At 41.1% G+C, this 26,941-nt stretch overlaps 2 protein-coding genes across 3 annotated transcripts in view; one reads left to right on the top strand and one right to left on the bottom strand.

Annotated features, from left to right (window-relative positions):
• Window positions 1-1,200: 1,200 nt before the first annotated feature.
• Window positions 1,201-26,941, bottom strand: part of sgms1a (sphingomyelin synthase 1a) — a 33,718-nt gene continuing 7,977 nt past the window's right edge. Inside the window, exons 1-6 of one of the 2 annotated variants that reach the window (XM_068721227.1) lie at window positions 20,135-20,252; window positions 6,657-7,565; window positions 6,456-6,573; window positions 5,481-5,634; window positions 4,566-4,732; window positions 1,201-3,668 (exon numbers count right to left, since the gene is read on the bottom strand). In XM_068721227.1, coding sequence (XP_068577328.1) covers window positions 3,495-3,668; window positions 4,566-4,732; window positions 5,481-5,634; window positions 6,456-6,573; window positions 6,657-7,267 — 1,224 coding nt within the window. In that variant the 5' untranslated portion in view covers window positions 7,268-7,565; window positions 20,135-20,252 and the 3' untranslated portion in view covers window positions 1,201-3,494. Of the gene's footprint in view, window positions 3,669-4,565; window positions 4,733-5,480; window positions 5,635-6,455; window positions 6,574-6,656; window positions 7,566-20,134; window positions 20,253-26,941 lie in introns of those variants that run through there. The other variant, XM_068721236.1, reaches the window with a different exon arrangement.
• LOC137880101 (multiple inositol polyphosphate phosphatase 1-like) lies at window positions 22,835-26,483 on the top strand. The gene is made up of 5 exons (XM_068721213.1): window positions 22,835-23,487; window positions 23,566-23,760; window positions 24,116-24,213; window positions 25,387-25,517; window positions 25,910-26,483. Exons 1-5 carry the CDS (start codon window positions 22,899-22,901, stop codon window positions 26,286-26,288), a joined length of 1,392 nt encoding a protein of 463 aa, XP_068577314.1. The 5' UTR covers window positions 22,835-22,898; the 3' UTR covers window positions 26,289-26,483.

The following is a 26,941-nucleotide window of genomic DNA, read 5'->3' as shown; positions in this document are numbered from 1 at the left end:
AGCGGGCCCAGGAGCCAGCTCCAGACTCACAGATGATCCTTTTTCATGCAACGAATTATGAGGGCCCTCTTGCTCTTTTAGCAGGCAACTGGAGAAAACTCATCAAACCCCCTCTGCTACAGTTTACCAGCACCTGAGGTCATGATCTAATTAGCTTTTGTTTGGATCGCTCGTATCCCCAGAGGCTGCTCAGGCGAGATTCCATAGTAAGCACGGATCAGTCATTTGATAATTGGCAAGATAAACTTTTTGGACACGTTTACTTTAGACTTCCAAGAGTACATTAACAGCTTCAATCCTACAGAGAGAAATTGGGTTAAAGTCAGCAGCTAACTTTACATGTTGGCTGTAAAGGCCCAGAAAACCTACTCTCCTAATCGGATTCTAACTTCTCTTACAAAGTTTCAGTTTTAGTTCGTTTTTTTGTTCCATACGAGATTTTCTATATTTTAGTTTAGTAGGTACTCTTTTCACTGGTTGGGAATCAGTTGTCTGCCACACATTTCTGTGCACCGATTAGGATTTAGCAACATTTAAATCAAAATATGATGTGGGATTGTTTATCAAATCTGATCACAATACACTCATACAGTCCTGATGAGTTTCAATACAAATAATACCTGGCAATGTCTTTTTCCAAGCTTTAAGTGATGACTAGTCATTGTTAAAAACTGAAACTTTAAACCACATTTTCAGGCGCTTTAAGTTATTACTATAAAGATGTAACAGTCGCTGCGAGGGACTGGAAAGCGCGCGTGTGTGTGTGTGTGTGTGTGTGTGTGTGTGTGTGTGTGTGTGTGTGTGTGTGTGTGTGTGTGTGTGTGTGTGTGTGTGTGTGTGTATTTAAAAACCTCAGCAGACTTTAAAACACCTGGGTGGATGAGAGGAGAGAGTACAAGACTAACGTTTGAAACATCAGCATGATGTGTTTGAAGGGATAACATGAGGCCCAGAATGGGCTAAATTAATGGAAGCGGGAACTATGTGAGACATAAACACAAACAGGATGCATAAATACATTTAGGAAGGCGAGGCCACCCCGTCTTATTTATGCAACTCAATACTCCATCTGCTGGCTGTTAGTGGGTCTGCCATGATGTCATCTTTTGGCACAATGAGTTGCCACGAGAACGTGATCTACTCCAAGAAAAACGGATTGTGATAGACTAAAAAAAGAAAAGACACGGACAGTAAATAAAATACATTTTAGTAAAAGGTTTTATTCAAAAGCGTCCCAAGTACAATCCTTTATCATATCTTACAAATATCTGGAATACACACAAATTGGGACAACGTTGTTAAGAAGTTTACAAAGGAACATACGAGGATAACAAACGTTGAAAAATAAATCCAACTTGATTGGCAAACGAGAAGACAAACCGTAACGCCAAATTTCATCCTTACCAAACCCCTAAAACATTACTAGAGAGCCGTGTTCGAACTGTTACATCAAATCAAAAAATGGCTGAATGTGAGGAACCTGCTGTGCTTTTAAAAACTGTGGAACCGTTCTTTAAGTGAAATGATTGGACAACGCTACGGACCATTTGTCTCAAACATTAAAACTCTTGTCGGTATTGAAAGGTATCGGCTTCATAAATTGGAAATAATGCTATTTTCTCACCTCCTTCTTTAGACAAAGTTTAAAGAAATTAAATCACATCATCCTTAATATTTATTTGGGATTCGTATAATCTAAAGCTTAGTGCAGTTTCTCTTTATCAAAGCTTACCAGTTTAACTTGAAATTAAAAGTTTCAAAAAACGTTAAATCTTTCCCTATAGATGAACTTGTGCAATACTTATTCTTTACGGTTCATAGTTACACAAAGAAAGCAAAACAAAACAACAACAAAAAACAAGCCAACATGTACATGATTAGGATTATCAATAAAGACGCATTTTCACATTAACGGAAATCAATGTCATCCTCCGCGCACACGCACACGCACACACACACACACACACACACACACACGTGGCCAAATACATCACCAGCGCTGTGCATCACGCTTCAGCTTCTTCCCCACACACAAGTTCCATGTCGAGTGTTTGCTGCTTCTAGTTTTTAAACTGGAAGGTAGCAGCTTGATTTAGTGCGCGACAAACCACACAAAGTACACACACACACACACACAGATTCATTACAGACATGTACTGTACTTTATCTGAAGCTGCTGGGTTGCTTTTTTTAATACTCTAAGATTCCCTAACACGAGCATCGACGTTGAACATTTTCCTCTAGATCTCATCACCACCACAAAGGTTACAAGACCAGACAGTAACGAGGATGAATCTGATGTCAAAATGGGACTCAATATGGGGAACAAGAGAGGAGCTCGCTGTCTCCTGAGCGAGAGACACTGATGAAGACGATGCACAGACATGTCAAAAGGTCCAGAATAACTTCACTCTGCACCTTAGAGACACGTCTTCTCCTATTTCCAATCAGGAAGTGATGTTTTACAAATAATGTAGTTGTGGAAAAGTAAAACTAACAGACAATTTAGCATAAATGATCAGGCTTAGAACATGGCTGGTGTTGGTTAAAAGACTGATTGGTAAAAAAAATTAAATGTTACAGACAGAAAGAAAAATACAATTAACAGTCATTTTTTTTGTTTTCTGCTAGAACCGCATTATCCAACGAAGCACAAACTGACATCATAAAGCATCAATAAATAAACGGGACATTTCACTCACTGCACTTAATTTTTGTGAAAACCAATCTTCTGGTAAGGCTGGCGTAGTTGTTTTTACATTCATGGGAACGAGACTGTTAACTAAGTACCACCTTGTGCCGCAGCACAGAGACACAAGACACAGAGTACTTGAACTGTTTTACAATCAAGCTAGAAAGGCACTGGAATTATGTTATACCACATTAGATTCTTATGCTCTCAGTTATCCATCTTGAAAAAGGTAAAAATCTAAAACTCTTTTGTTGGACATCATTTCTTTTTGAAAAATAAAGTTTGACATACTAAAAAAAAATATTTTTTTTGCACCATTGACTCATTTTAGCAAGGACAGTTTACAAAAAGTAATTTGCTATAAAAAAAGGAAAAAAAATGCTAATGGCATTTTGGTTATCAAATGATCAACACTATTTTGCACTAAAAATCTTGTAAGAACACACAGACGTTAACTACGGTTTTGTGCAGAGAGGGAAAAAGTTTAGAGTCCTTGTGGCCAAAAAAAATCTTTGAGAAGTTTGTCGAAATGCTTCATAAACCGTTGTGTGGCCCACGACGAGGAAAAATCACACAAAACAAATATAAATTAGTGCTCTGTGTTGGCAAAACTACCAGAAGAGAAAGAAGAAAAACAAACTAAAAAAGGAACCGGGTGGGTCACAGTGCTACCCATGAGGACAGGGACGTGTCTGTTACTGGAGGTGAAAGGACAGCGCTACGTTTGACAGTGCCGTCTTCCACGGGTAAAAACAGCACTTATGGAAGTCATAGTCCTTGCTTGCTTCGACAGGACAGGGGGTCACTGGATGTCCAGTTTGCTGTACTTCACGCCGCGGCTCCACTGCAACGATCGCAATGACGGTAGCTGATAGTTGCGAGGGACCGTGCCGCTGACGTTCTCCTCAAAGTACTGGAACAGTCTGTACCACCACACGCGAGAGAACAAGTTGCTCTGCGACGTCTCCTTCAGCGACTGAAACAAAGACATGGTGTAAGTGGGGTCTTTAAATATCTGATGCCAGTTCATTTTTTAACTTGAGCAATTTCATTTACATTATTCAGGGCCTACGGTCCGTTCACAACGTGTCCGCTGTACTTTCTGTTCACTAAAGTCGTTCACGTGGACTTCTTCACGAACACGGACGAGTGGAAATCACATACAATGTTGTACTTGAGAAACATTTCAGAGCTAAAATAACCAGACAAAAATGAGTTTCAGGTATTAAATTAGTTGGAGTAGCCAAATAAACATAAGGTACTTCTTCACATTGATGCACACATCTTAGGAATAGCTGGGTATTTTTGGAAATATCCATTTCTCTCTCAGATTAGAAGACTGATACCACTCTCTTCTGTACGTTGAATATGCAAGAGAAAAAAAGACTAAAAATAGCCTAGCTCTGTCCAAAAATCCAAGTCACACCTCAATTGTTTAATACAAAAGCAGAAGTGTAAAAACAAGAGTGTTATCGAGAGCTTCAGTTATAAGTTATTAAAGTACATCTCCTAACCCTACATACAAGATACATTATATTCTTCAATATTGGTTCAAAATAACACCACTTTATAAACACATCATTTTAAGAATGAACACTTTCTAACACAAGAATGTGCCGTAGCTTTGCAACTTCAAAGCCAACAAAAGAAAGTGTGTAGATGATTAACAATCTATATGACTGTACATTGTAAGGCCTCTGCAAGCAGCTGACGACAACACAGGAACTCACATGACATGTTTTCCCACCTGGGCACCCCTCTCTCTGTACATACTCTATGTAACCTAGGTACTGAAATACAGGTTCCAGTTAATAAACCCTCTACTTTAATACAAATGAGTCCAACTGAGGAACCTAACTCATGTCGCACTCACCTGCTGGTTGGCCATAGTGTGGTACCACCAAAAGAGGCGTGTAGTGATGAAGTATGCAACGACCACATCCACGGTGTAATGGTCATGGGCCAGAAGGATGCAGAAAATCCCCACAGTGCTCAAGCTCAAGCAAAACCAGTGGTACCACCAGAACCGCTTGGGGGAATCTGTTAATCAAACATTAAAAACATGCAGGGTTAATAGAGGAGAGACGCAGGACGAACCCAGCAGTATCAACTCGAGAGGAAAATCCATTTTAACAGCTAAATGTGGCACTAGGGCTGGTGGAAATGCATTGTACTTGGCCTCAGAGGTTCAGATTGTGTCTCTTCTGAAGAAATATTAACCAAACATTTCTCCTTTTCACCACTAGATGTCACTGCTGTGGTGGAAAAGCATTGCAGTAGTAATGTGATGCAGCAGAGTAACTGTTAACTCAAAGCCTTAGAAATGTAACAATGTCTACAACTTGACCCAGAAGCAGTTAAGATGCTTCTGACTTCTGACCCGTGTGCTTAGCGGTGAACCAAGTGGGCGGGCAAACCAGCTACGTTAGATAAAGGAAATGCCTGATGAGGAACAAAAAATGTGGTTATGCAAAAGAGCAATGTCTTAACGCGGTGACACTGACGTGTGAACAGCTGTGGACGTGGATAGTGCAACATTTCCTCTACGTTTCCTTCATGGCTACATTTCCTGCTACAATTTAGAGAAGGGTTGCGAAAGCCAAAGCAGCACCGGGCTTTATCAGGAAGATGCAGAAGCTACTGAAGACATTACTGTGTGTGAACCTAAAAATATCAGTTATGAAATTGAGCGTTATGTTGCAATAAATTCACCTTAATGCTGATTTCTGAATTGATAGCTGCGAGCGTATTTGTACTTGACCTATAGTCTAGAGACAATGGAACTTACACTCCTTGATGAAGAGGTACGTTAACGTTAACATGACGGTGTGGCCACTGTACAGATAATCTCCACACATGGTGTGGGAACCTGTGATGGAGAGGCCCCCACCAGCAATCATCTTCATTATTCTCCTCATCTGCACCTCCCAGTTCCCGAGAAGCTGAAAGAAACACAGCCAGTTATTACAAATGTACTAAAAGCTGACAATATTAGTCATAGCTGCTAAAGAAATATATGATGTGTAAAAGTAGGATGTAGAGGAAAGAACAACATGATTAAATCCAGACAGAGAGAGGACCGTTGAGTCTGGATTTGTCCAAATCACTTGCTTTTAGAGGTAATTTTACTTTAGCAATTTTTTCTGGAGTTTTGTTTCTTACAACACATCAAGTTCAGAATTTCAAGTAGCAAAAACTGCAAATACTAAAAAAAAATATCTCAATTTACAGTAAATACAGTAGTGTGGTGGGCGGGTGTAGAAGATTTTACTTCCAACTATGGAGGCCACGGATTGTTACATTAATAGCTAAGAGATGCAAAGACGACAGACTGCATTGATTTTCTAATCTACTCTCACCGGGATTGTTTTATGAACAAAAACACAATATTTCAAAAGATGTCACAACAGGAACACACGGTGGATTGAAACTGCTTTCCTAGTAGAGCATTTGCAATATTGCAATAACAGGACCTATTCAAAAAGTGTAGCAACCACTCAAAGCTCCTGTGACTCACAAAAAAAGTGGACATGCACATATCTTACAATCGGTGGTCAGTGGAGAGCACTCAAGAGCCTCTCAACTTACAAAAGAGAGCTCATTTTTTGCTGAATTTGCCTATTCAGCACGTTTTTTTTGCCTAAAGCGTTAAGCGCAAGTAAGAAAGAAGCCTTTCATGCTCAACAGACCTACATTGGGGAGAGAAATGTGTGTGTGTGTGTGTGTGTGTGTGTGTGTGTGTGTGTGTGTGTGTGTGTAATACCTTTGGAGAGCATTTGAAGTGCATCCCCGGAACAGGCAGAGTGGTGATGTACATTGTAATACACCGGTACAGATAGAGTGTGCCCACAATGAAAAAGAATCGCCTGCCTATAATAGACCTGGGACAAACAGACGAAGAAAATTAATAATATGACCATTTCAATACAAATTTAAAAAAAAAATAATAATATGTAAACTGTACCTGTGCTTGAGTAGAATCCACTGTATCAGCCACAGTCCCACCAGCAGCATGCCATTAATCTCACAAATGGAGAAGGCCCACTCCACCCGGTCAAACAGGTCGAAGAACTTATCGGGTAGCGGTGGGGTGTGCTCCTTTGCCGGTACCCTCTCATGCACCACCGAAATGACGACCGTGGTGGTCACAAAGCACACCACCGCGTAGAAGAACGCTATGCCCGTCTTCCCCCACTCGACGGGGAACGAGGTGCGCATAGTTTCTACCGTGGGGATGGGGATGTGGACCATCTCCATCCTGGCCTTCATCCCCATCGTGCCGTTCCTCTGAGGCTTGCTAGTCCCGTTGGGCAGCCTGCCGGCGTGTCCGTTTGCATGGCCGTTTTTGTGAGCCTCAATGTGAGTCTCTATCCGCAGCGTCTCCAGTCGCTCCAACAGCTGCTGCCCGCCGTCGGACGACACCAGCGAGATGGGGGGCATCTGGAAGTGTGCCTCGTTGAGCCTGAGCAGAGCGGGGCCGTCCGTCTGCCGGAGGGCGTCGATGTACTCCGGCATCCCCTCTTTGCTCAGCCAGTCACAGACGTCCTCTGCCGACCATGCCGCCACCTTCTTCATCTTGGCCGGCGGGGCAACGTGGAGAATTTACGGCTCCTCGGACTGGGGAAAGTTCACGAGAGGTTTCGCAGTCTACGGGGCAGTGGGAAGTCCTCTCCGGTTTTGGCACATGGTGTTTCTTGCACCCAGGCTGGAGGCCCAGTCTCCTCTTGAAGTGATGAGTGGAGAAAAAGTAGGCCGCAGGGTCACTCGGGGGGGGGGGGAATCAAGGCCGACAGATAGCAGGTGAACCACGGTGGCCTTCTTTGGCTGTCTTCACCTCATCAGCTCCTCCCCCACACACAAACACACTGCACCCCTGTGGAAGGAAAAATAAAATGCTGTGAATCAGAATACAGTGAAGACTGAACGTCTGTGTGTGAGGACGCTGCACCTCGTGACCTTATGATACGATACGTAGAGCACTTTAATGATGCGGTGAACAGGTCCATTGTGCTGTTGAGCTGTTGTTGTTGGTAGTGGTGGGATTATAGTTGTCTGTTAATGTATCTGACATTTGCCATTTGGCACACGAGTTTCCGAAAGGGCTAACTAATAAATATATGTATCCGTCTATTAATAAAACAGAGAGTGAACTGCTGTGCTGTTTGAACTGAAGGCACGAGAAAGTGATGCATGTGAAGATAAAAGGAAAACACAGCGGCAGTGATCAATCATTCATTTGAGACACATATTTACTAATATCTACAGTTTGATGGCGTAGCAAAGTCAACGGAGCATGTAACTCAGGTTACTTAACCCATTTAATCGTCTAAACTGTAAGTACAGCAGGTAGAAAATACTACCAGTTCTTTGCCAGATCAAGTTTTTACGAGTTTCTCATCTGGGCTTCAGGCCGAGGTTTAGCATTAACAAAAGGGGATGAACTCGCACATCTGCTGCATATCATGTGTTTGTTTATAGAGCGTGATGTCAGTGGCGGACACAGGGTGGCCCAGCTCGTGTTCGGGGGAGTGCGAGGTGCAACCGGAGGCTAGGTCCTGATCTACTGCATGGATACGAGGAAGGAGGGAGGACGGGAGGGGGAAACGGACTGCAAAGAAGGAACTCATAAATCAGAGTGAAGGTCAGCGCCGAAGCACCGAGACAGCCCCACCCCTGCTATAGGAGGGCAGTCAGCCAGCAGTTAGGCCAGCAACACAGCCGGCTCAGCTAAGGCCAGCGGCAGCTAAATACACCGGCAGGCCGGGCCGGTTGGCAGGACAACAAACTACACATCAGTACCTCATCTCACCTCAGAGGCCCATTCATCTGGGTCAGCAGAACAGAGCCAAAGTAATGAGGCTGTAAGCTGGGTCGCCTACAGCTCTGACAACACCTGGCGTCAGATTCGATTTGAACAAATACCCCCACAATTCTAAATAAGCACGTGTATAAATAAACATATGGATAAGCATTCAAACAGCCCAGCAGGAGAGTACTTACGCAACAAGCTCAGCTATGTGACAACCCAGCTGTGTACCTTAACGTAGTGTGAGGAGTGCAAAGGAGAGCAGTGTTTAGTGGAAACAAAAAGAGAAACGGAGACAAAGAGCACTCGCGTTAACAGTATAGGATTGAGACAGCTCAGAGATTAGCTGTCACTGAGTCAGCTGTGTGCCGAGGACCTTTGGTCTATGAATCAGCTTACAGCGTGCTCAGTGAAGAAATAATAACTCCACTGAACTGGGGAAAGGGAAAAACAAACTAATCGCCCAGAAATCTTGGATATGAAGGTTAAAATATGATACGTTTTGTAATTTCTATGCTAAAATCGCCGACATTATGAATTTCCACTTTGGTAGTGGAATGATGCTATTGCATTCTTATTCAAGCAAAGATCTGGACATGGAGATAATACAAGTATCTGGAGAACATATGTATGAAAACACATATCCTGCAGGAACACAAGGTTGTGGAAAACACATACTTCTCCCAAGACAAATCTTTGTGTGCTGAGGTTAACCAACACCTGATGCGCACGTAGCAGGCTTTGATGAAAAATGTTTGTATCAGAAGCGAAACAGAGCCAAGTCTTCAGAACACTATTGTTTGAGGGCTGCAGAAACAAAGGAAATTCTGCGAACGCTTCAGCCTTAAGATGTTGTGAATTTTGATACAAGATGAGAGAAAAACATAGAAGCGACTCCCTAAACATTTTGACCGTGAACGCCTTTTTGTTTCCCCTTCAGAACTTTAGTAAATATGACAACACCAGAGAAAAAGTGCTGAGGCGTGTGTTTACTGAGCAGGGAGAGTACTATTGTCATACGTTTACTCATCGCAGCCCTGCTCACAGGAATGACAGTATAAATTTGAGGGCGTTTGATTTATCTCACCACAAAAAGAGATCGGTCTGATGGCAGATCAGCCGCTGATTAGTTAAGTTAGTCAAAAATCTGTTGAATTTACAGTGCTTTTCGGGGTCAGCCATATTCATTTTCTTACAAACAAACAAAAGATAGTTTACATTCAGTGTTAGAGTATCCTTGAGGTCTAACAAATGAGTCGAGTGCATTTCCTTACTCATAACACATTTGCAAAGCAGATTTTTTTGGAGCATTATAAATCCAGCATTGTTTACATGTTTGTTAGCTTACAGTCCTCCATGCCTATGCTGACCCATAGCAGCGTATCGTGGCATGTTACCACACCCTGTGGATCAGTGGAATAGTGTGAGGCCACTGGTAAGACTGTGTGTCCCCCTCTGAGCCACCAGTGCGCTTAAATCACAACTGATGGCTGGATGGTCCAACAATTTCTGTAACTTTCCGACAATCCCACTCACTTCACGCCATGATTGGCCAGCTGTGCTGTGAACATTTCTCTAAGCTCTCTTTTGTCATTTTCATAATTGAAACATCACAGGCATAAATAAGATCTTGCGTGTGTTTCATGTCACCACTTCCTCCTACTTTCACATCTCTGGCACGCACACACACACACACACACACACACACACACACACACACACACACACACACACACACACACACACACACACACACACACACCTTAAATCAAGCAGAAATCTCACCACGGATTTTAAAAAAACTATAATATAAAAAAATAAAAGTGGTGGTTGCAAAACAGCTAAATAGCTGTACTCAAAAACACATTGCATTACACACTCAAAACACAAAACTGCAACTTCCCTTTTCCCTCATGGGGCAAGTCTTTCGGCTCAGAAAGTTTGGTGGAAGGCGGTCGGGTGGTTTCGCACATGTGACATCACCAGAAAAGATCCCACCCAGCGAGGAGCGACAATATGTCATGCCAACACAAACACAAACATAAACACACCATCCGTAGCCCGTCTTCAGGCCACCAAGAGAGGCACGAATATGACTCATTCACAATAGCTTTGAACGGCCTTTCAGGGAAGTTTCATGAAGACATGCAATAACTAAAGATTTACTTGTGTCAATAGCAGCCCGGATGTAGTCTGCAGAGTCCGTTTGTCTAAAGAAACCTGTTGTGCTACCACTGGAGCTTTTCCCAATGCCAGGTCTGAATCTTAGCATCATAATAAAAAAAGGCACCCGTGTTGTACAACTTAATGTTATGTATTCCTAAATCCCCTCTTCTCCTTTCATCGGCTCAACACCATTGGCCTCAGAGGGGAGGACATTTTTTTCTCTGACCTGTCGCCACCTTCCATCTTTTAGTTTCCACCTCTTCCTTCATTCTCATCTCCGCCTGCAGGATCGGGAGCCAGCGCCTATTGATCGTACTTTCTCTCCCACTCTATCTATTGCTGCACATTTGTTTCCTGCCGTTCACGTCATTCTTTGTTTAGTTTTTTTGGCCCTACAACACTTACAACTTGTGACAATTGAAATCTCCCAGTGCAAAGAATGGCCTTCGTCGAAATTGGCAGAAGTACAGACGAGTGAATGTGAATGAGATGTGAGAACAGATATACAGCGCACACACACACACACACACACACACACACACACACACAGACACACATCAACTTGAGGCTATAATACAGTTGGCCTTACAACCTGTTCCCATTAACATCAACTTCTAAAGAATACAGTATGCTTCTTAGGTAAGAATAACGGCTTTTCACAACATAAGCGTGTCTGTGCTTGAGCTGGTTGTTCCAGTGTTTCCACTAAGGAACCCTAATGAGAGCGCTGGTGTATGACTAGCTGACAACTGTATTTCAGCTATCTTAAAAGAAAAACACATACCACATACATGACCAGCAGTGCATAAGAGAATTCACGACGGGGAAACATAAATCCAGAAATGTGTAACAAATCGGAAATAGATCAGGATTAAAAAAAACAACTGTGATTACAACAGAACAAAAAAAAAACGTGCTGACAGCATAAAGATAAGAAACACACTGACCAGGTCACTCACTGTTTGGTTTCAGCAACATATGTTTGACATGATATGAGAGTTCGGGGTCAACCACAGTAGATCCTGATCAGATGACGGTGAATTGAAAAGAATCTTTTGAGTTTTGGATTGTTTTTTAGACAGATTTTTTTTTTTTTTTTTTTACAATCATTTAATGGACACGATTAATTGAGAAAATAAGTACACAATTCTCTGTGTCTGTATGGTCAATCATTTTTTAAGCTGGTGGAAAGGTGGGCCAGGTCATAAAGCGTCCAACACCAGTCCAGTACCGACTTCTGTGTCGGTGCAGAAGCTCGAAAAACAAAAGTGACATCCAGTCCTGTACGTGGTTTAAATTAAACTTCCCAAATTTGACAGCTTATGTTGCATTTAGCTAGAGATGCACCAATCGAAGCTGGATGATTTCCAGCTGATCGCCACGACTGGAGGCTGGCTAGTCAGTTTAAAAAAGCCGCAGAGGAGCAACCTTAAAGATATTAGGAACAACTCACTTAGACAGCTATTAAAATGCATATTGAGCCAAGGTTAGTTATAATGTTATCATGATTTGTTCATATGTAATCTTGGAAAATGTAGTTTTGGTGAGAAACATGAATAAATACAGTTGTTTGAAGGAGATGTTCTCACAGCATTATAAAATACATCTTACAGAGGGAATTAGAACCAGTTTAACTTCCTGAGAGTAGCTCTAAGCAGCTTATCATACCCAATTCAGACTACTAACTACTACCGTCCAACTCTACAATAACCAGGATCCATCTATCTATATGCGTGATGCTTTCACACAAAATGTACTAAATATTTGAACAGAGAAGATATGACATTGACCAAACCAGCGATGTCAGTCACAGAAAAGCCAAACAAAGAGGATATTTTTTTATATTAATACTATGATTGTCCTCTGCCTGCGTTGTGCCCTGAGGGTGTTGTCCTTTTCTTTAGTTTCTATGCAGTTTTTGAAAGAGAAGTATCCCCTTACTGTTTTTTTGACAATGGTTGAACAACACGCTCTCTCACATGTATCCCTTTACACCTATAGTGTACAAACGGTCCACAGGTAGACAATGCAATGCCAATATTTACACAACTGTGAAAGCCTGGTTCAGGTGGTTATGGTTAAATATTAACTATGTATGTTCAGGCTTGCACAGTAGTTCAGTCCTATTATTAGAATAAAAATAATTAACTTACGCCAAGCTTTATACTAGGCTGTGGCTCCTGCTTTCTGATTTCTAATAAACTATTTTCTAGACTCTAATTTGTAAAATCTGTGGCTGAAATCATTCATTCAGCAACTTTGGTAATGCGCTGTAAACTTCTCGGGTGCTCAGCGAGCAGCAGGACATGCATAGCAGATCTTCTTTGAACTATTGGGGAAGGAGAGGCTAAATGAAGCAGTGTTTGGCTTCAGTGTACACCAAGGAGATGAATAACATGCTTGGAATGTGCAGCATTTTAGAGATTAAAGGGTCAACTCTCCCAAAATCACACACACAAAAAACATCACCACTTACTCACCATACAGATAGTTTTTTGTGCCACGGTTTTGACCAAAAAAATAAATAAAAAAAATGAAACAGCACATCTCAAGCAATGAAAGAAAAGTATTTGAAAAATAATCATAAACTTGTCTTTCCACTTACAAGTACTTAGATATTATTATCTGCTCTGCTTGATACTAACTAGCTTACTGCAGGTAATAAATATAATCAAAACCATCACGTCACATGATTGTATCAACTGTATGATTATGAACTGCAGCTCTCCCAGCTGCACGTGCCCGACTCCACCTGCAAGTGGATCACAGACTTCCTGTCTGACAGGAAGCACCACGTGAAGCTGGGAAAGCACGTCTCAGCCTCCCAGACCATCAGCACCGGTTCCCCCCCAAGGCTGCGTTCTTTCCCCTCTGCTCTTCTCCCTGTATACAAACAGCTGCACCTCCAGTCACCAGTCCGTCAAGCTCCTGAAGTTTGCGGATGACACCACCCTCATTGTACTCAGACTGACCATCTGGTGACCTGGTGCAGTCTGAACAACTTAGAGCTGAACAACTTAGAGCTCAACGCTCAAAAGACAGTGGAGATGGTTGTGGATTTCTGGAAGAATGCAGCCCCACCTGCCCCTATCACCCTGTGCGACTCCCCCATTGACGCGGTGGAGTCTTTCTGCTTCCTGGGCTCCATCATAACTCAGGACCTCAAGTGGGAGCTTAACACCAGCTCCATCACCAAGAAGGCTCAGCAGAGGATGTACTTCCTAAGGCAGCTGAAGAAATTCAACCTGCCAAAGACAATGATGGTGCACTTCTACACTGCCATCATTGAATCCATCCTCTGCTCCTCCATCACGGTCTGGTATGATGCAGCCACAGCCAAGGACAAGGGCAGGCTGCAGCGCATCATTCGCTCTGCTGATTGGCTGCAATCCAGGTCCCTCCAAGACTTGTTTGCCTCAAGGACCCTGAAGCGAGCAAGAAAGATTGTAGCCGACCCCTCTCACCCTGGACAGAAACTGTTCATGCCCGCTGAGGTCCTTCAGGACCAAGACCTCATGACACATGAACAGTTTCTTCCCAGTTGCAGTCGGGCTCATTAACAGAGCCCGGGTCCCCCACTGACTCTGTCATCCCCAGGACAATTGTCCTACCGGTCACTCCCCTGCACATCACTTCTAGGTTCTTATTTAAATACACTTGACACTTTTATCTCACTTGTTTATAGTCCTGTTATCTGTTCGTTTGTGCACTTTATTTTATATTTCTCTGTAAATTTGAACATGTTTATATACTTTGCACTGTGTTGATTGTTGTTGATTGTTAATTGTTATGCACCTCCCGTCATGTCAAATTCCTTGTATGTTCAACATACCATGGCAATAAACGGTTCTGATTCTGATTCTGATGATGTTGTGTGTATACAAGCAAACTGCAGATTGAAGAAATCAACATAGCCTTGGATCCCTCAACATTTAAAAGTTTTTTTCCCTTTAAAAAGTAAATTAGAATCAGCACAGGCATCAATTTTACGTCTTTTAAACTATGCCTACACTTTGCTACTAGCCTTAGTTGTCCAGTCAAGAAATAATGTCTGTACCCGACAGCTTCCTTGAGCAACAGATTACTCTTCAGCTCAGGAAACAATGACCATCAGCAAGTAATCAAATATCTGGCATGTTGCCATAAATACAACAAGCATGAAACAGCTCCTGGAGGAGCTTCTTGAGATAGCATGTACATAAACCTGTATCAAATATATAAAAAATCATTCCATTTCCAAGAAATTTCAGATCAGTCTTTTATGAAGTTGTTAATAAGGGAGGTCTCAACAGTCACACAAGCTATTCAGGGCAAAAAAAACAAAGTACGAAAATGAGAAATTTAACACAGAGGTCTGATGACGACCTTGACTTAGTACAGTTATTGTGAAGTAGGGCCGCAGGCGACAATGTCTGATATTTATTTGTGTCAGGGAATAATCAATCTGTTCGCCATAACAGCTGACACCAGAAGCTCAAAACATGCATTACATAACACCCTCCCACTACTGCCTAGCAATATGCCCTTCTAATTTTGTCAGAAAACTAGACTTCAGTTGCAGTGGGAGGCTGAAAACTAAAGACAGTTTAAAAAAAATAAAAATGGATTTCCAGTGTGGACACATTCAAGTGTCGCTGAACTGGGATCATAACTCATTTCATTGTATTGCCTGTATTGTTTGTACACATATTAAACTACATTTTGAATGTGTGGTATCATCTTTCTTACTGTTGTTCAATGTAATAATATTTTGCAATTTCAGTCATTATTCATCTCTAAATCGAAAACCACAATGCTGATCTGTCACTACAAGGAAAACTCGGATATGAAAGCGTCCACAATGCCAAATAAACCTTTGAAATGTGGTTTATCATAAAGAATATAGCAACCCTGCTATCACAGAACAATATGATGTCCTATCAGTTGGTTAATTAACAGAGCAAGCCGTTAGCCAAGCGTTAGGATGAGACAGGCCGTGAAGCATAGACGCTCTTTGGAGAAGTCCTGTGGGAGCTGAGCTCAATGGGTACAACAACCAGTGTACCGGTGACATCTGCTAATGAGAAAAACCACCTGTGGCTTTATGAGTCACTGATTAGGCTGTGAGGCCCTCACAAGCCCAGAGCACCAACACTAAACTCCATGTGGTGCAGACACATCAGAAAAGATATCTAGAATAGCACTGAAGGGACTTACTGTCAACAGGGAGTAATTAGTGTGCAGCACAGCATTTAGCCCACCTTTTCATAGATCAACTTAAAGGTCTGTCAACCAGACTGACAGCTGAAGACTTTGCATGTTTGAGCAGAGAGACGCAATTTTCTAACTGCATTTTTGTTTGGCTGAAACAAAATAATTGTGCTCCTTTATCAAATTGTTTTTAAAAAAATCCCTTGAACCCAGCAACAAGGGCTAAATTAAAGGTGCTACATTCAGAGCAGATTGAGGGATTGCCTCCACGTGGTGGTGGGTGAGCGGGCAGCTAGAAGCTAACAGTGCTAACAGCTATGAACAGTGAAAACAAGGACAACGGTGCTGATGGAGCTAGCGGTGTTTACGGAGGGTGGGCTTTATCAGGACTGTGTTATCAGAGGTAACCGCTGCATGACCTCGGTGCAGTGCGCCTCTTAGCTTGCCAATGGAAAACACATATGTGCACTCGCATACACTTACATACGTGTGCGCGGTCTGGCTACGTAAACAAATCACAGAGAAGGCGGCTCTTTGCTAGTCTGTGTGTTGAGATTTTTTTTTATATGACTGATATGTTGTAATTCAAGAGCAATTGATCACAAAGCAAACCGAGTTTTAACCAAGATTTCTCGGTTCCATTGGAACAAGATCATTCGACTGTGCATTAGCATTGGGATGTTTTTCTACCCTAAAAGGGTAATTGAGGTGGGTGGAGCTCCACGTTTCTGTGGAGCCAGTAAAGGATAGTGAACAAACCATCTCTCATGGGACTCTTTTGGCCCTGCTTCATAATTAGTGTCTCTTTCACATGCACACTTTTGAACAGTTGTGAGCACAAACTGACACTGGCCTGCCATTGGCCAAAGTCATACCAGCTATTCTCAATATAGCATCATGTTGCATTTTGCCTTCAAAAAGAGGCCACAACATGAAGAAATGAGGGCAGGAACAGGTCTACAGCTTCCTGGGTGTTCACTGATGAGATAGTCACACACTGGTGTCCCAATATTTACACCAAACACCGTGAGAAACTTGATTAACATAAGAGGAATGCAGGAGGACATATGAAACAAGTCAAGACAGGGGGATACCCGGCGCAGGTGTAAGCAGGCTAGACAATAGCACAAAACAGAGAGGGGCAGCTTGCACTACTTAACATTCCTGACTGATGCTGCCACTCGACACCCTTGCCTTATCCGCATGCATTGGTCATGTATACCTGGATCAACAAGTGTAATATTGAATACACATCCTTTACAATTGTCAAACTACTCCGAATTTATTTAAAGTCTGTTTGGCTCCTTCGTGTGTTCAAACAAAGCAGAGCAAAGTCAGAGGACATTAGACCACCTAAACGCTGCCCTTCTGTCCTGCAAGTATAATCAAAATTTCACCTCATACTTTTGAGATGATTTATTTTCTGAAACACACAAAATAGGCTACATGGAAGTTCTACTAGCCTAGATTTCCAAAAAAGCAGTTTTAGGCCACAGGAAACTGGGACATCATGTGAGGAGCGGTACAACTTCATGTGTTTCTAATTATGGCACAAACAAGATTGAACCCATTACATGCAGTTTCTCTGGAGGCAAACCTATGATGGAAATCAAATGATCAATGGCTATTGTCCCAGCACTCACACTGTAGTACCATTCAGTGGAATAACAAACAGGCAGAGGCCATCAGCTAATAGTATTATACCCTCGCTGTGGTTTGAGCAGAGGCTCAAGTGAAGCAGACACATTTGCAAATTTGTAATTGTTTAAAAAAAGAAAAATTAAAATGTCCCACACAGTACTTCCTCCTATGTATCTGATGGGGTTTTGTAAAAAACAAACAGATAGATGACACAACAAAATGATTGTTGAGGTGTTAATTCTATTACATGTTTGAGCTTTTAGGTCATAGTTAGTGACAATGTTGTACAGTTCTACATTATACTGAGGTGTTCTATCTAATAGCCCATCTTTTAATACAATGTAGTCCAGTACAACAACAACAACAACACATTCAACTGTGACCTCATAATAAACATATAATTGAAAACAATGTCACCAGAAATGGAACATTATAAACTTTATAAAGATAGCCGTTATGGCACTGATGTTGTGTTAGATAGCATAAGATTATACCGAATAAAGTGGCCACTGAATGTTAACCTTCTTTATTGTCACTGCATGAAAACTATTTTTGGATGAAGAGGGATACAGCTGTGGCACATATTTCACGTAGTTTTATACCTAGAAATGGGGCTTTATTAAGATAATGTTAATGCTGGTGCTCTCTCTAGTGATATAGATTATTTATTTATTTATTTATTTATATATATATATATATATATATATATATATATATATATATATATATATATATATATATATAGACACACACACACACACACACACACACACACACAGTATATGCATTGATGTAGCTTTAAACTGCCGAGCAGATCAACAGATTCTCCGTTCTATTGTAATGTTTTGAATTGAGAATCTCATTTTGGTATCCATTGTTAACAATTTGTCTCCTAATATTAATTTAAACTTAGTAAGTTGATGGTGAGTTATTAGACTCAAGCTGACACTAACATAGGTAGCTGATAAATGCAAACATCACTAAGAGGGATGCTAATACTAGTTAGCTATGGAGGTTTATATCTGAAGCTCTGACTAATTCAGTCATATCCAGTAAAGCTTTGCGGTTTTCAGTCATAATAATGAAAACTCCCTCTGATGTCATTTATTAATCTGCAGCCTATGAATCCAGAATTACAAAAAAAAAGCACATTGATCAGATCCAAACTAAAAAAAAAAAAAAAAGGAGACTTTATGAAAAACACATACTGACAAAATAGTAATGCCTATTCTCTAAAGACATGAGTAACATTAAAGCACTTTTTCCAGAGGAAGTTGGTGACCTAAGCTAATGTTGGCCAATATGTTTGGTCATCAGCTTAGACAGTTTTTCCGAGGCTGATTCATAGCTTTGCCAACAGAAAACTCTTTGTTTCCACTTGTTGATAGTCTGACATGCCTTAGCTTTGGCAGGGAGGCTTCCTCAGCAACTGGGCTGGATGCATTGGTGACAATAACCCCCATTGACTCACTCTTACATTTTGCCCCGTTGACACTCACTGCAGTCATACTGTTTATGTCTGTGAAAAGTTGCTTTCTCACCAGTTTCGCTACACAGACATCTCTCTGTTTATTTCAGTCCATGGTTTGTCTGTCCAGGCACTCTTACTGCGCGTGCCTTAGTGGATCTCGGGTTAGCAGTCATACATAGTAGTGGTGTCTTTTCCCCAACGACACAACTGTTCAAAAACATGTCTGTAGGAGCAATGGACGTGTTCACGAGACTTTGTGGTAAACCGTGCAAAAAAAACAGGTCACCCGTTCCGCCCTTTTCTTCAGCGAATAACGTGACACGAGTAAAAAAAATCTCAAATGATGACCACGCACACACACGTGTGACTACCATTAATACTCCAGGTTAACGTGCACAGAGACACAGCAGCTGAGAATATATCAGTCGATTCATTGTAACGTTAGTAGGCACAGCTGTGGGATAGTGTTAACATCAACATCATGGCTGACACAGGTGGCTCCTCAACATGCTGAAAACACAGATTCACTCCATTCACACTGGGGTCTGTACCACTGTAACGTGTGGCTCAGCAAGCTTAGTTTGACCTCCTAAAAATAGACAAGCTGGCGTCTTCAGTGTTTGAGCTTAGCCAAGTTAGCTCGTCAGCTAAAACACAGCCGGGCTCTTGTATTCATAGGTTAGCTAACGTACATGATTGTGGATCACAAGGCTGTTTTTTTAAATATATATGTGTATTTGTCACCTACATATTAACCAACACATTTCGATCCGGTAAAAAAAATTATTTAAAAATCAACACAGCGCGAAGTGGCCATAGCTTCTTGTGTTCATCACGTTGGATCTGGATTAACGATAACGGGAGACGGGATTCTGATACAATGTTTCAACACAAGGCCAGCGAGCAGCATTAGTTAACGTTAGCTAGCGTTACATTTAGTCAGGAATAGACCGTCTGTCGAATAGCGCACACCGAGCGCGGTTTAGTGACATTATACAACACAACGGTACCGAGTTTGTGATGCAGCATAACGCGTTAACTAACACTTACCTTACCACGAACCACAGTGTTAACTCACCTACCTCTCTCTCTCTCTCCCTCAGGGCTCAGCGGATATCTAGGTCTGCTGTCGACTAAAGAGTAGTAACATGTGTGTAGTGTAAATTACCTTGCCGTCGAAATGTTTAAGGACTTCTCTTTAAATCGTAGTGGTTTTCTTCGCCGCACTGTGCCGTATACTCTGTGGTTTTATCCGGTGTTTTCATGGGGAGGCGGTTTGGGACTCGAAAAGCTGGGAGTTCCCTTATTCATACCGTCACCGGTGCTGCCTTCAAGTACCATCAGAAATATGGCGCGGTGCTTAAGTGCCCGTGTGACAAAAGTTGGCATACGGTGGGATGGGTCGGAACAACACAAACACAATAACACCACTATGAACAACACATGTCATAAAATTTGTCTTTGTCTTTATTTGGGTAAAGAAAGCGCAAAAAAGACATATTTAGACATGCGAGCTCTGAAGTTGTAGCATAGGAAGCGCATTTGAATGCAGCAACAGTAAGATCTACGAAGAAAATGCAGCGTTGGAAGAGCGCGAACCCTACCCACTCACTCATCTGAAGCCATCTGTTGGTGAAGGACTGAGCACACACACACACACTGTATTGTGATATAATTTATGCTTTGAAAATATATTTTCTCTATTCGGATAATACAAAAATGGAGGGATGAGCATTCTGAATTCAGAAGCAGGTTCAGATTATTCTACGATTTAGTTCATTAGATCAGGATACTACACTGTATGTTTTATTGTGAGGGCTTTACCAAAGTGCAGGAGAAATAAGGGGAAAAATGGGTCATGCAATGGGTCGGGCAGCGATATCATAATATTACAAAAAAAAAAGTTTTTTCCTGCAATAATTAATATTGTTAGTTTTGAATAATTATATGCTTCAAATCATTAATATGGACAATTGGCTCTTGTAAAACAATAACACATATGACCAAATCTTCAACATAATTAAATTGTTAAATTGCTTTTAATACCACTGATCAGCTTATAATGCTTGATAAGACAGGATAATTGAGTCAGCATATCTTGAATAACCACTGAATTTGTATTTAGTCTGATAGAGCATTCATTGCTTCTATAGGTAGCTTTACATCCTCTTCAGCCTTAATAACTAATAAGTGATTCAATCATGGATCAACAATGGATAACTTTTAATCCATCTTTGAGGACATAATCTGTTTAACTTGTAACCTTTTTGATGTGTAAAACACGGTTGCCCGACTGCTATTTAGACCAGTACAGTACATCATTTTCTCCAGCATAAAAAAACAGGAATGTATGTTATAGACCTTGACAGGTCATACAACTCCTTAAAACCAAGCACAGGTCATTACTTATATTAAAACAATACAGTATAAATTGTATCCAGTTTGAAACCAGCTTTTCAAATGAAACTATGCCTGCATTGTCTCCTAACTGAACTTCTGCAAAATGCAAATTGTCAAAGGTCACATAATTTTCCTACTACAGCTATCACAGAAGGCTTTTTTTCATCCCAGTACTTGGTTCCCAGTGCCGGCTCCCACTTTCCTTTTAGATCCTGTTAGTTGTTTAAGTTTAGAATGGACTAGGCCACTGAAAGGGATCTTGTCGGATTTTCCTGTGCAGACCAAAACTGAAAATTGGAATACAAAATAATAGATACTTGAGTAGTAATTAATGAATCATAATAACTAGTAAAATTGGATGGGATACTGGTTAAACAATCAGTAATTATTGACAAATTGTTAACAAGAAAAACAAGCCTTAATTGTTATGGGGTTAGGGTTATTATATATGTCAGTACCATGTTTAACAGTTGCATATTGCAATTAAATATATTTAAAATTTCCAGTTGGCATTTAACTAAGAGTCGTTAATTTTCAGTCATTGCAAGAATTTAAATATAAGTTATGTAAAAATCTACAAATGAAGGGTCTTGCACTTTCGAGGTCCTGCTGTATCCGTTTCAAAATGTCAGTTTGACATTTTATAGCACGTATACATGTGTAATACATGCTGATAGATATAACTGAAGTGCCATAGGGTTTAAGTATTGAAATTATAATACATTTTACTTTTTACCAATTGGTTATTGGAGTTAAATACAAAGTGTAAGGCTGGAAAAGCAACAATTAATCGTAGACTAAAGTGTAATGCTATTAGATTAGATTTCTACCAAATAGGATCTAGTGGTTGAAATTTAACTGACAGACAAGTGAGAAGACAAATAAGCGCCATAGTGACTCATCAATAATCTAATGTGGATGGGGAAATTAATAACAAAACGGAAGTCCATGAACCTTCACAACACTGCACCATGTTGTGCATAAGGACAGATTTCGCTCAGATATCCACACTGCCTCTTGATGAGTTGTTAGACTGCAAGCTTTGTGGTTAATGTGCAACTCTGATCTGAAAGTGGATGAAGTGACACTAAAGTAGCTGTGATCGTAAGTGTTACATGAGAAGGTTGTCAAACTATGAAGTTGTAGTAAGAGAATAGAAAAACAACAACAACAACACTGTCTCCCTATAAATCAAGAGTGACACTGTAATATATTAAATCATTATAAACAACAGGATTTTTCTGAAAGTTGCAATTTTATAATGCAAACAGGGAAACATTTACATAGGAAGGAACTGGAAACACAAGATACCTTGATAATCTGACAAGACGTCTGATGTATTTTTCATTTCACTTTTTTAATTTTTCTTTTGAGGTTATCAATCAATGGCTGTTGTGTAAGAATGTGTTTTCACTTTAGCATATGCTGTGAGGAAATTGGGGTAAACAAAGTGGACTGGACTCTGCTCAGTCCCATTTTTGACGCCGTCACACAGAAGGTTTTGGGGACAGCTGCTTTTCAAACCAATTCTTATGTGCATCATGCTGACCTTTCTTTGGAAATTCACTGTCTCTGGTTTCCTCATCTTCTCCTGCTGTTTACTTAACTATGTGAATCCTGAGGAAAATCCGGATACACCAGCGATCTATAAATATTTCAACACGAAAGGGAGGTACGAGGAAGTGAACCCGTATCTCAGAGAGGACATACTCGCTGTGAACAGGTCCATGCTGCAGCCTCCATCAGCACAATGTCGCGAAATTCACCTGACCGCCATCATAAGACACGGCACGAGGTACCCGACGAGCAAAAACGTCAAGAAGATGCAGAAGCTCTACGACATCGTCCTACACAACGCTTCGGGTGAAGAGAGCTGGCTGCGTGGAATCCAGACCCAGTGGACGATGTGGTACACGGAGGACATGGACGGCCGACTCGTCCAGAAAGGTGTGAACGATCACAAGCATCTGGCCGTCAGGCTGTCAAAGCTGTTCCCCTCACTGATTTCAGAGGAGAAGCTCAGAGGTGGATTCATCAAGTTCATAACCAGCTCAAAGCACAGGTGTGTCAACAGCACACTGTCCTTCAAGGCAGGACTGACAGAGCTGTGGGCTATTACAGGTAAAACCACCTAAAATATATGATGATCTACAACTTAGATACATTCTCAATGTAACCTGTTACCTTCTCTCTACCCAGATAAGGAGTTTGACCATGCAGTGAACGATGCTCTCATGAGGTTTTTTGACCGGTGCACCAGGTTTGTGCAGGAAGTTGATAAGAACCCAACAGCTCTGTCAGAGGTGGACCAGTTCAGGCAGGGACCAGAGATGAGGAGGGTCACGGAGAAGATCGCAGACCGGCTCAGGGTCCCCTACAATGACATCACAGATGGTCATATCAGCAGAAGCACTGCCTTTTTACGCTGTTGATGTGTGTCTTAACATATTTAGCATTTATCATAAGCTAATTTAGAAGTGTTGAGGCCTCTGCCTCAGGTGGTAGAGAGCCTTGTCCTGAGCTTGATTTAGTATTCTGGTAAAGTGAAGGTGCAATAATTAAGTGCCTATAAGTGCTTCATTTTTAAGATTAAGACAAATACTTTCTGATCAACTGTACTGTTCTTGTAGTGCACTTCTTTCTTGTTTAGCCTGTTTTGAGAGGATGCCGCTTATCACAGATCTTTATATGACTGCATTCCCTGCGTTCTTTAACCGCTAAACAGTTGTTGCCGACCTCTCTCCTGCAGATATGACTGAGGCGGCGTTTTACCTGTGTGCTTATGAATTTGCAATTAAGGCAGTGAACTCCCCATGGTGTCAACTCTTCGATGAGGATGATGCAAAGGTAGGAGCAATTAATGGTCAACTGCATAGATTTAATGCAGCAACAGCAAATGGTTTGTTTCAAGTTCATTTATTATTGAGTCATTTATAACAGAGAGAACAACTGGGATGTTCTCCGGCACAATAGGCCTTTTTCACAGGCTTTTGTCGTAGTCGTAAAAGCACAGGTGTTACTAATGACATTAACAATGGCTCTGATCTATTAAAGTGTCCCAATGAGACATGCCAGTGTGACAGTGAGACATGCCAGTGTGACAGTGAGCCATCATAAACAATACCAGGACTGTGAAACTGAAGCAGTTAAAAGGAATTCAGCCATCATCAATTTATTATTTGCGTCTTTTCTTCTGTGATGTGTCAAAATGTGTATTAGACACTGCTGAAACAGCCCAATGTTTCAAAAATGTATACTCTGGAACTTTGGCAGCAAAGTTATGTAGGCTGCTATTTGACTACCACAATGTATTTATAGAGCTCTTCTTCGCATAGAATAGGATGTTTTCCTACATAAGCAAATACTGTTCAAATCACAACAAAGTCTCCTGACTTTACAGAGGAAAAAAAAAGAAACACATAGGCTCGTGTAAGGGATATGTCTAGGTTCAAAACAAAGTGGCAGTGATGCACTTCAGCTGATCAGACGGGCACTTTAAGCCGACCAGAGGAGCACTTATAGGTCAACCAGGGGCACAGAAAATAAACCGACTATCGGAGCAAACCCAAAAACAAACAAACAGCCAGTCTAATCTAGGTCGGAGGTACACAGCACCCTCGACAGGACTACAGATGCTAATTTGCTTAGAATCGGTTCATTACATGGGAAGATTAATGTTTTTAACTGTACATAGTCCCTTTTAAATGAAAAATAAATAAAAGAAAACCATTCGACAAGTAATTTAGATATACTATTGCTTCTTTCTAAGAAGTATACAATCAAAAAGAAAAGTCACAATGCATGCCTTCTCTGTTAAGCCACATCATTCATTCACTGAGAAACCCTTTAGCATTATATGTATTACAAATTGTGTTTTGTGTCTTGTGTTAGAAGCTGACCTAACACTCACGCAGAGAAATGTTATCTCACAGAACGCACAAAAATGGCTATTTTGGGAAATTCTTCTTTGTGTAAAGGCCACCCACACGCAGGCTACATGTGAACTATCTGCATCAACAGGTCGTGGATTATGCAAGTGACCTGAGGGAATTCTGGACAAGAGGCTATGGTTACGACATTAACAGGAAGTCGAGCTGCATTCTCTTCCATGATGTGTTTAACCGACTGAACGAGGCAGCCAACGAGAGCCAGTAAGTGAGCTTTAAATGACCTGCACAGTCCGTACAACTGTGGGTTATACTTGTTCAAGACTTTGGTGAAAACCTTCAGTGGAATAGATGAAATATCACAGTTTTTTATGCTTGTCCCCTAATTTTGGTTGTTTTGTTGTTGTGAAATGTTAAGTACCCTTAGACTAGTCTGTGTTCTATCCTTCAGTTTCAAATGATGGAGGTATACGCAGATATAGCAGGACAAATAACTGTGATACAAACACTTGTCTAACAACCCAGACATTTCTTGGTGCATACTGCATATTGTTCTGCTTCGTAGCAAGTGTTTTTGTGTTCTCTTGAGTTTTATTTACACTTAATTCTATGAAATAAGTCATGTTAAATTCTGAACCCCATGTGGTGTTTGCCAGGTCAGGGCAACAGGTGACTGAGGCTGTGACGGTCCAGGTCGGCCATGCAGACACCCTCCTGCCACTGCTCACCCTCCTGGGCTTCTTCAAGGACAGCGATGCCCTGACTTCCAAAAACTTTGCCACACAGGCCCAGCGCTCCTTCCGCACCAGCCACATGATGCCCTATGCAGCTAACTTAGTCCTGGCGCTATACGACTGCGGAGGAGGCGACTTGAGACTGCAACCGCTGCTCAACGAGAAGCCCGTGACCTTCCCCGGTTTGACTAACCAGCAGAGCTCCATGCCGCTCTATCAAGACGTCAGAGATCACTACAGGGAGCTGCTTCAAGGCTGTGACTTCGAGACTGAGTGTCAGCTGTTCAAGACTCCAGCTTAAGTCTAAGCACACAGGGTGGATCCTGGAAAAGAGGCCTTGCAGTGGCTTTATTGTGTTTTATTTGCTAAACAGAACAAACATATGCTCCTACCATGAAAATGTTACTGGTTGAATGTGTGTTCTAAATGTTCTGCTTTTGAAAATTTAAATATGGATGCTGTAAGGCACTGAATTAAAAATTAAGAAATGACTAAATGTTTTTTTTTGTCTTTCTTTCTTTCATTCAATAAAAATAATATATCACCTTTGTTACTAAGAAAACTGAATTCACATTTGTGATTGACTTATCTGGAACTGTCAAACATGTTATGTTATTCAACAACATCACTTCTTTTTTATATGGAATATCTTCGATATTTTTTACCAGTGGGTTGACTCGTAACGTCTAAATTGATTGAATTTCTGTAAGGCCAGAAAAGTTGTGTGTACAATATTTTTTATTTAGATACCTAGTGAATTAGAACTAACTTTTATTATAAAGCAAATAATAGACTCAAATATACAGCCAGGGAAATATTTAGTGACTACCCAACAGAGTAGTTAAGACTATAGCTCAACCTCTACCAGCTATAACAGCTAAATGCTGTTTTGGTTTCTTTAAACATGACACACTGCTGTACAATAGTACACTAAAGAATTCATAGAGAAATATA

Source organism: Cebidichthys violaceus, unplaced genomic scaffold, assembly GCF_023349555.1.
Source record: "Cebidichthys violaceus isolate CVI_PGR_0920_01 unplaced genomic scaffold, fCebVio1.0.p SCAF_10, whole genome shotgun sequence".
Classification (NCBI taxonomy): Eukaryota; Metazoa; Chordata; class Actinopteri; order Perciformes; family Stichaeidae; genus Cebidichthys; species Cebidichthys violaceus.
Note: the sequence above shows the minus strand (reverse complement) of the source record. Positions and strands in the feature narration are given on the sequence as shown.

What these genes read in the sequence shown, in the direction of transcription:
- LOC137880101 (XM_068721213.1), top strand. Translation starts at nt 22,899, where the DNA reads ATGTGCATCATGCTGACCTTTCTTTGGAAATTCACTGTCTCTGGTTTC. An exon ending in AGAGCTGTGGGCTATTACAG is followed by an intron (nt 23,488 to 23,565) that starts GTAAAACCACCT and finishes CTCTCTACCCAG; the next exon opens with ATAAGGAGTTTGACCATGCA. An exon ending in GAGGCAGCCAACGAGAGCCA is followed by an intron (nt 25,518 to 25,909) that starts GTAAGTGAGCTT and finishes GGTGTTTGCCAG; the next exon opens with GTCAGGGCAACAGGTGACTG.